Here is a 9,661-nt window from a genome sequence, read left to right as displayed (position 1 = left end):
GCGCAGTACGGTCCTGGTTTTCCGCATGTTTGCCCGATGGCTGGCATGCTACCAGCACCACTCCCAGCACCAGCACCAGGTGTTCATCACCGCCAGCGCCACACTCAAGGAGCAGGTGGGGCGAAATCCACATCCGAGTATGCCTGTGTGTGCCTGTGTTAGAGGATGGCAGTGAGCGTGCGTGAACGCATGCGCGCCGGCGTGCACGTTGAAAGCCCTTGAATGTGCATAGCCCACATGATAATGTGGATGTTGAGCGTTACCCACCCCTATCTTGGTCGCGGACCCGCGTCTCACCGTCAGGCCGTCGCGCTTGACCCCCTGTGGTGGCACGCCGGCCCACAAGCCACTGTAGCAAAACATGAATGTCCTGCGACCCCGGTCGCCTCCGCATGTGCCTGTCTAACCCCCTGGGCTCACCTATCCTCACATGATAGACACCCAACGGCGTGTCGTCTCCCCCGCCCAACCTCGCCTCCTCCAAAGGTCTCCCGGACCTTCCGCAAGCTGCAGGCCGCCGCCATCGCCGACCCCGCCGACGCGCGCGCCGTCGCCGCCGCCGCCGCCCGCGACTACCCCTCCCTGCGCGACGTCCCCAGCGCGGCCTTCCCGCTGTTCGTCACAACGGCCCAGTGGCTGCGGATGCTGGACGCGAGCTGCGACGTGCCCTTCTTCGCAGGGCCCGGCGGGGAGGGGGAGGACAGGGAGGACGCGGATGGGATAGGGCTGCATGTCGAGCTCGGGGGCTGGGACAGCGAGGAGGAGGGCGGCAGCGGCGAGGGGGGTGAGGAGGAGGAGGAGGAGGAGGAGGGGGAGGAGGGGCCGGCGGGCAGCGACCGGGGGTCGGAGGGGGGCGGCGGCGACGAGGGCGAGGAGGGCGCGGCGCGCGACGGTGAGCGCTTTCGGAGGGATGACAGGGGGTGGTTGGGGGGGTGGACTTGGGTAGGGTCTGAGAATGGTTGCTGAGGGATCCGAATTTTCCATTGCGCGTCAAATTGCCAAGCATCTGCGCAAAGCGGTGCCCGCAAACCCTCCAATGGCTCGTCGTACCACGCGCCCACGCGTCCCCTTGCTGCCGCCCCTCGGCGCTCATTACCCCCCTCCAGCCGGCGCCGCCCACGCGCCGGCCCTGCGCGGCATGGAGGTACGCTTCGAGGAGTTTGTGGGGCGCGACATGTGGGCGGCCGTCACGCGGGGGCTGTCAAAGGAGGAGCGTTCCGCCCTCAAGGCGCCGCTCGTGTACCAAGAGGTGCGGCCCAGTGCGCACATCACCCATCACACAGCCGCACCGCCGTGCTGAGCCAAGTCGGGGAGTTGGAGGGGTGAAGGGGCGCAGCGCCGGGTGGCGGATCAGCGGATTGCCCCTTCAGCCTGTGTGCGCCGTCAGCTTTGGGGTTTGCGGGGGAAAGCACATGAGGCAGCTCTGCACTGGCTGCTGTATGGTTGAGGCTGTTTTTGAGTGATTTCAGGGCCGACCCTCCCCCTCAAAAAAGTGTAGGGGTCACCCACATAGCGGAAGCAACATTCACATTGTCCCGGCCTCACGTGCGTGTGTCTGCCCATGCGTCCCTCTCTGTCAGATCACGAGCTACATCAAGGGCTCTGCAGAGGCGCTGGAGGCAGGGGGGCGGCTGAGCCTCGCAGAATACCTGGAGGTGGGTGGGCGTGAAGGGGGGCCAAGAGGGGGGGTAATGATTTGAGGTGCAGCCACGCTCTGCAAATGCCTCGCTTGGTGTGGCATGCCCCGGCTGGTGCCCCCCATTTGCACGAACCCCGCTGAGGGGCCCCACGTGGCCCCTCCTTGCGAGTGCCCTTGTTGCGTTCGCACTGGCGGCTTTGGGTGCCTCCGTGTCTCGCCGCCCCCACATCTGCTACGCGGGCGCGCCCTCTCTCCTGAAAATTCCGCTGCCGGCCACCCACATGACCCGTCAACCAACTACATGGCATTTATCTATCACGCAACCCTGCCGCTGCTGCCGCCCACATCCTCATCCCCCTCAAAACCAAAACAACTGCCGCCAGGTCATCGGCCGCAAACGGGCCGCGAACTACGGCGACGCGCTGCGGCGCTCGGTGTACCGCTGCTTTGAGGCCTACGAGAGGGTCAAGGCGCAGAGGAGGGCCTGGGACAGGTGGGTGGAGCCGGCCTTGGAAGGGTGGTTTCGGCGGGGGATTTATGGTCATGGCCGGGGAGTGTCGGTCGGGACTTTGAACAGGGACATATGCAGCCAGATTCAAGCATTGTGACAATCGCTTTGATGGATTAACAAAGGTTTGAGATGCCTTGCACGTGTCGCGGCATAGCGAAGAGTTGGGAGGGAGGTGGGATCAGGCAGGTGCCGGCGAGTGAGCTGCGTGCATGGCCTTGCCGCCGTCAGAGAGACTGGGATGTGGGGCACCCAAAACGCGGGCGGCTGGGCAGCCGCGGCTGCAGGCGGTGGGCAGCGGAACCTGGCCGCGTTTTCTGGCAGCCAGATAGAGTCCCATTTCAATTACCCCTGCTTTCCCCATAGCTAAAGCACGAGTCATTTCCATCAAACCCATGGCCACCCTTCCAACTCCGCCTGCTGCGCCCCCGCCTGCTGTGGCCCCCCAAATCAACCTCGTCCCTTTAAAGGTGCGACATGGTGGCCCACATCTACAGGCAGCTGTGCGCGGGGGCGTACCAGGGCGTACGCATCGACGGCGTCAGCCGGGACGAGGTCCAGGACTTCACGCGTGAGTAATCCTCGGATCGATGACGTCACTGTGACGTGATCGAGTACGTGTTGCGGTATTCATGGGCATGGTGCTGCAGCCAGGGCCGTATCTGCTGCATCAGGCCTGGGGGGGGGGGGTCGAGCGGCAGGGGCTCTGTCGACGACCGCCATGCGCGCCGCGCTCGGCCGCGGGCCACGGCCCCGCCGGCCGGCGCGGCCGCGCAGCCGCAGCCGCCTGCGCGTCTCCCCGACTTCCGCATCGCGGCCGACCGCCGGCGTGCGTGGGTGTAAACCTGCCACCAACACAACCCGTCCAAGCACGCTTGGCTCGCTGGTCCGTGCCACACACCTTGAACCGCCCTCTCGGCCCCTGAATACGACTGTTTAGTCCACCCCCTGGAACCACCCGACCACCAGCTCTGCCTCATCATCATTGTACGCCTTGCGCACATCTCTAGAGGCGGAGCTGCTGCTGGACGTGCGGCTGGCGGACCCCAACGCGCTGTTCTACTGCGGCGACACCTGCCAGACCATCGCGCGAGGCGTGGGCTTCCGCTTCGAGGACGTGCGCACGTGAGTCCTTCCTGCTGCTGGGCAGATGGAACTCTGGGTCAGGGGCATGACATGGCTCTCCACAAGAGCGCAGCCATCTGCCTAGTCTGAGGGCCTGGTTGCATTATGACCGGCGGAAGACCGCTGCTTTGGCGAGCGGCGACCCACGTAAACACTGTTCACACGCTTGCTAAAGCAATGCTGCCTCTGTCGTATCCTCTGGCTGGATGTCCTGACACGTCTTCCTCCCTGGCCAGTCTGCTGTACAATGAGGTGAGCCAATTCGTTCCCGTTAGGGGTTTCCTGTTGAGCTTGAACCACTCTTTCCGCCCTTTGGAAATTTCACTGCATCCTTAAAGTCAAATCTGCAGGCCCCGACACTTTGCTGAGTGTCGCAAAGATTTCTCGGGGCGGCATGGGTGCAAGCTTACTTCGCGCCCGACCCTCGCATCATGCCTCGCAGCACGCCCAGCAGCACCCGCCAGCGCAGCACCCCGCCGCTGCAGACCCCCAGTGCGACCCCCCCCTCCTCGCATCAAAACCCGTGCCCCACCCCCAGGGCAAGCGCCGCGAGGCCGCCGGCGCCAAGGGCCCGCCCGTCGGCATGCCCCGCCTGGACGTCCTGCGCGTCAACTACCGCACCCACAGCGGCATCCTGGACGCCGCGTCGAGCGTGACGGCCGCGATCAAGCGGCTGTTCCCGCGCTTTCTTGACAAGGCGCCGCGGGAGAGGGCGTTCTTCCAGGGGCCGCGGCCGCTGCTGCTCGACGCGATCACCACAGAGATGCGTGGGCAGGCGCCTGGGGGCTGGCAGGCCCCGATTTGCCTGCGGCTTCCTAGTCAGGGGCGTAGCGTAACCCTTGCGTGATTGCACCGCGAATGTACTTGGTATACACACCCTTGACAGTCGTGGGTCTTGGGGTTTTCCCCACACCCTCGTGACTTCTCACCATCAGGCGCACGGCCCCAGCCCTCAATCCAGCGACACCCACATCAAAACGCCGTCTCCGCTCAACAACCCCTGCCCCTGCGAGACCCTCACGCAGCACGCTGACAGCGCCTTAGTCACCCCCCATGAAACCCCCAAAGGCTGCCCCCTCCGCCCGCCCTGCCCTGCTGCCCTCAGGACCTGTCAATCCTCCTGTCCAGCGGCGATGAGGCCGCGTCGCAGATCGAGTTCGGCGCACAGCAGGTGACAACAAAAGCGTCGTGGGTGCTGCTGCAAGCGGGACTGGGGCGCGAGCCTTTGTGCGCAATGCTGAGCACTCAGCGCCCTCGCACATATCTGTCGGACAGGACAGTCGTCATTTCAACCAAAAACACAACAATCTCACTCAGTATTCTTTTGCATCGGTCGTGAGAGTCACCTTACCTCGTAAACCCCGAAACCCCCGCAGGTGGTGCTTGTGCGCGACATGGCGGCGGTGGAGCGGTTGCCCGACGAGCTTCGCGCGTCCAACGCGCTGATCATGTCTGTCGCGCAGTCCAAGGTGAGTTGATCATGTCTGTCGCGCAGTCCAATGTTAGCTGGGGCCGGAACGCGGCCGCCCCCTCCCCCTTTGCATGCCTTCCTCGTGTAGCGTCTGGGACAGGAGCTGGTGCTGGTGCTGGCTTGCTAGCACAGTACGGTGCTGCAGGCGCCACACGCTTAGGGAGGTGTATGTAGGTATGCTGTGGGCTGTCATCAACGTGATGTGCGTTGCAAACACAGACTTCGATGTTTGCAGCAATGCTGAAGTGTTTTGCGCAACGCTTGCAATTCGCCGCAGGGCCTGGAGTTTTCAGACGTCTGTATAGTAAGCGATTATGCGTGGGTGGGGGGGGCATGGTAGCTCAGCGCCTGGCGCAAGGGTAGGGCAAGACAGGGGGGGATGCGTGTGCAGCAGCAGCATTGACATAAGGGAGGGGCGCACCTGCCTGATGCCTGGCCAAAAGAGCGCCTCTTGCCACAGCAGGCCGCCTGCGTGTGGCGCGAGCCTTTACCGAACCAGCACTTGCACCCAAACAGGGCAACCCAGACATTGGAAATCAACCCCTGGCGTGACTGAGCATTAATGATATTTTGCACCACCCATATATCTGGCAACCGTCATGCAGGTGGACTTTTTCGCCGACAGTCCAGCCCAGTCTGAGTGGAGCGTGCTGCTCACCCTCCTGAGCGAGATTGAGTCCGGCGTCATGCAGGCGCCCCCGGGCGCGAGCTTTACGCCGCATGACCTGGAGGGGGACGAGAACAAGCGGGAGCGCGGGTGGCTGCGGGCCGTCGCGTTCGACCCCGCCGCCCACACCCTGCTGTGCAATGAGCTCAAGCTGCTGTGAGATACCTGGTCCAGCTGGGCTGGGGCGGTGCATCTTGTCCTCGTATCGCTCACTCATCATGACCCTTACTTTTGCTTGATCAGCGTGTTGCATGGCGTCTTGCTGATGCTGTGGAACCTGGTAGTGCCACCGCTCACGCCGAGTCGCAGGCACGCACATGCGTGCTTGCTCATCTGCGCAAGGAGCAGCAGTGCACGCGTCAGGCCGCGGTCTCAATCACAACGGCATGATACTCGCGCTGTGCAGCACACACTGGCTGGTGCCTCGCTCTGCACGCCGTGACCATCACGCAGGTATGTGGCAATCACCAGGGCCAAGAACAACCTGGTGGGTGCTGCGGTTGTGCCAATTTCAGGGTTTGAGGTTTGAGGTTCAGGGCCTCAGGGTTGTTGTGGTTTCTCTGTTCCGTCACCACTGCATGTTTTCGTTACTGTGTCGACAACGCGCTTACGCAGCCTTCTGTGCATCGTCTCATACGTCCTAGCATGTGCAGTCGCGGCGCTGCCCCGAGCTGGCCCGCGCATGGGGCTTGCTTATGTGCAATTGGGGTGTGGCCGGCAGGCCAGTATGTCTCATGATCAACCAAGCCAAGCTGATCTAAAACATTTTGGCTTTCGCTATTGCTGCGTGGTGCCCGCACCGCAGGTGTTCTTCGACAGGTGGCTCAGGGCCCGCCTCAAAGCAGATTAGCGCAGCCGTAGGCTGCTGGCTGCTCAGACAGCCGCCTGCTGCGTTTCAGCTATGGTCCAGGAATGTTGCAATTTGCACCTGTGGCTTTGGCGGTCAAAATTCAACCACCACTATGGCTTTGATAACACAAGTTTTGTCCACGTCCCCCCAACCCCAACCAACCTGAAACCGCCCGCCATCTCGTTCCAACGCCCACATTCTAAGCTCCCCCGAGCGCCGGGCGCCCTTCTACCATTGGCTGCGGACCCTCTCGCTCGCCAACCACGTGCGGCGTGGGCTTCGTGGCATGGGCGGCGCCGGCCCTGGCGACGACGGTGGCTGGCTCCTGCGGGGCACTCTCAGGTCCGTGGGTAGGGGGCTTCATATCGTGTTTTTCGGAGGGTGGGCACTACAACCCCAAGTTGGCCTGTATGCAAGTTCCCGTCGTCAATCTTACTAAACAGCATCTGTGCTTGATTTTTTTCTGGGAGCTGAATTGCTGGTGAACCAACCGTCAACCACCCATGCATTGGACCTCGCTTTGGCTGCAGCAACACGCCGTCGGAGTGGCGCAAGCGCGCTGACAGCCTGGCAGGTGCGGGCCGCAGCCGCACAGCACTCACCTCAGCAAGCGGTGCCAACAGCGGAGCACAGGACCGGGGCCGGTCGGGGTCATTGCCTGCATGTGGATGATGGTGGTAGAGCCCACCTCGACACTCGCTTGCCCAGTACTGCTGCACCCACGGCACAACCCCTTCCCTGCTAGCATGCCATCGTATCTGCAAACCCCTGCCCCCGCAGCAGACATCTGACACCCGCCCCCTGCACCTCCTCCCCTACCCCTCACGTTGGTTCGCCTGGATGAACCATGAAACCCGTCACGCCCCAATGCAGGCATGCAGATGTTTGCGCTGAGCGCCAAGTGCTACGACCAGGCAGGGGACGCGGTGCGCAAGACGGCCTGCAACGCCATCCACGATCTCTTCACGCTGTCGCAGCAGGTGTGGCGGCCCGCCGGGCGCGCGCGTGCCACGGCCGGGATGGAGGCCGGGCGCGCGGGGCAGGGAGCAACGTATGGCGCAGGGACGCAGGTCGGCGTCAGCGGTTGACAGTAAGGCAAACGTGGGGGCTGATCTGGTTCGGGGCTGCTCATCGGCTTTGCTTGCGCTGATGCAGGTAAGCTCACTTCTCAATGCCCTGGTGTGGATGGCGCCTCCAAATTCCACCGCACAAAGCAGGCTGCGCCGTCCAAGGAGGACGCCTCGGGCCCCTCCGCCGCCCCCCGCGGCCGCGCCGCGAAGGCCGCCAGCGCCGCCGCGACCAGCACCGGCAAGGAGCGCCGCCGCCAGGTGCTGCTCTCCGCAGCCGACGCGCTGCTCGCCTGCGCCGTCGACGGCGGCGCCGCCGCCGCCGCCGCGGCGTCCTCCACGCCTAGCCAGGGCGGCGACGGTCCCGACCAGCCCCGTCCGCCCGGCTACGGCCCGCAGCCGCCGACGCCGCAGGACCTCGCCCTGTGGCTGCGCCTCGCCGCCAAGGCGTTCGCCGCGGCCGGGTGCCACCTCGAGGCCGGCCGCCTGTACCATGCGCTCGGCCAGACGGAAGCCGTACGGTCGCAGTTCAGGCGCTGCGCAGGGCGCGAGGGCCTCGCCGACGTTTACGAGAAGATGGCCGAGGCAGAGCTGCAGCGCACAACGCACGGCGCGGGCGCCGGGTTCGGCGGGGCGGCGGCGGCGGCGGGACTGCCGCGGATGGGGGGCGGGTTCCTGGCCGCGGGGCGGCTGCTGAAAGAGGCGTGGCTGGCGCGCTACGAGGAGGTGAGGTCTCCTTGTCGTTTGACCAGTGTTTGACCAGTGTTCGACTGAGCTGGTTGCACCAGGGTTGACTAAGCCCCTAAACGACCGAAGTGGCGTGAAAATTGCCATGCTGACTATGCTGCTGGCTTGGAAACTTGCTGCTGGGGATCACCGCAATCCGCCCTGTGTGTAGACATCCTGCTACCACGCGGCCATGCCACTTGTCACAAACCCTGCCGCATTCTGCCCGTCACTGTCCCCCGCAGGGCGAGGCGGGGCGCGCGCGCTGCTGGGCGCTGCTGCAGGAGCATGGGGAGGGCCTGCGGGCGCTGCTGCCTGCGGCCAAGGTCGAGGCCATCGCCCTGGTGGGTGGATCAAACTGCACGGCTCCGTTGATGCCGCAGGCAGGCCGCCTGCATGCAGTGCTGCAGGGTGACCAATTCAAACCTGGCTGTCGCGAGGGAGCGGCGGCAGCACCACGCTCGACAAACAGCTGAGACGCAACACCCGGAGGCGCCTGTGCTGGGCAACCTGGGTCGACACGATGTGAGCAGCCTGCCTCTAACCCTGCAGAGTGTGAGTTTGAGGTCGAGCAATCCCTCAAAGTTTGAATTCTTGCCGACCCCCAACCACGGTCGCTGCCGCGCCAGGCGGAGATGCAGCGCGCCAAGGGGGATCGCGAGGCGCTGCTGGCGGCCTCGAAATTTGTGTCGGACCCGGCGATGAGGAACGGCCTTCTGCTCCAAGCCGGCCTGTGGCAGGTGCGCAGGCGGGGGCGCATCTGTCGGCACGCCCTCCAGTGACACGCTGGGCCCCACGCTACCAGGCCAGTCTGGCGTTGCTGTTGACCGCGTTGACTATATGTGTGTGTCAAACCCTCAGTTGATGTGGTGATTGTGAGAGGGCCAGTGCCTGCACCAGTTTACGTCACACTTGTCTAGTCATGCCGCTGCATCGTACCCCCCATGCCGCTCGCGACGCGGCTCCCTCAGCTGGGGTGTGGCTCGTGAGATCCCCTGTGCCTGCACGGGTCTGCATCACTCTTCTCCTCACATGCCGCCGCGCCGCCGGTTACGCAGGAAGTGGCGGCCGCCACAAAGGACGCCGCCCACGCGGCGCGCCTCCACGCGCAGCACGGCGACTGGCGCGGCGCCGCGCGCCGCCTCGCGGCCGGCGGCCTCGAGCGCCTCACGCTGCCGCAGGTGATGCAGGCGCACCGCTGGCTGCTGCGCTGCGGCGACGCGAGCGCCGCGCGCGAGGCGATCGCGCTGTGGGAGGCACTGCCGGAGGAGCGGTACACGACCGACGCGCGGGAGGCGCGCGCGGCTGCGCAGCTCGCGCTCGCGCGGCTGCTGCTGCGCGGCGCCGCGGGCGCGGGCGGGCCGGGTGGGGTCGGCGTTGCGCCTGCGAGCGGCGGCACAGCGGTGGCGGCGGGGAAGAAGACCGCCGCACGGCCGTCCGACGACGGCACTGGGGGCAAGGAGCGAGCCGCCGCTCCCTCTGCGCCTGGCCTCAAGAGCTACGCCTCTGCGGCCAAGGCGCCGCCGCCCGCCGCCCGCCTGGGGCCGCGGCCGACGCACCTGGCTGGCGGCGCTGCGCCCGGCGCGGCCGCCGCCACGGCTGCGGCGG

The 9,661-nt window shown here is 65.3% G+C and overlaps 2 protein-coding genes across 2 annotated transcripts in view; both read left to right on the top strand.

Moving 5' to 3' along the window:
* Positions 1–25: 25 nt before the first annotated feature.
* Positions 26–5,570, top strand: MNEG_5936 (hypothetical protein; the record flags this gene model as incomplete). Its single annotated transcript, XM_014045589.1, has 13 exons — positions 26–115; positions 487–892; positions 1,107–1,249; positions 1,581–1,655; positions 2,023–2,132; positions 2,618–2,718; positions 3,158–3,272; positions 3,509–3,524; positions 3,811–3,924; positions 4,378–4,443; positions 4,649–4,741; positions 5,021–5,038; positions 5,349–5,570. The coding sequence occupies 13 exons, from the start codon at positions 26–28 to the stop codon at positions 5,568–5,570; spliced, it is 1,569 nt and encodes a 522-aa protein (XP_013901043.1).
* Positions 5,571–7,135: 1,565 nt separating this feature from the next.
* MNEG_5935 (hypothetical protein) overlaps positions 7,136–9,661 on the top strand; it is a gene marked incomplete at both ends in the record, with an annotated part of 10,854 nt that continues 8,328 nt past the window's right edge. The window contains 5 exons of the mRNA XM_014045588.1: positions 7,136–7,240; positions 7,478–8,053; positions 8,299–8,397; positions 8,683–8,793; positions 9,112–9,418. Of these exons, the coding sequence (XP_013901042.1) occupies positions 7,136–7,240; positions 7,478–8,053; positions 8,299–8,397; positions 8,683–8,793; positions 9,112–9,418 (1,198 nt within the window). The remainder of the gene's footprint in view (positions 7,241–7,477; positions 8,054–8,298; positions 8,398–8,682; positions 8,794–9,111; positions 9,419–9,661) is intronic.

The sequence above is a fragment of the Monoraphidium neglectum genome, assembly GCF_000611645.1.
Source record: "Monoraphidium neglectum strain SAG 48.87 unplaced genomic scaffold scaffold00921, whole genome shotgun sequence".
Taxonomy (NCBI): Eukaryota; Viridiplantae; Chlorophyta; class Chlorophyceae; order Sphaeropleales; family Selenastraceae; genus Monoraphidium; species Monoraphidium neglectum.
This window is presented reverse-complemented; position numbering and strand designations above follow the sequence as displayed.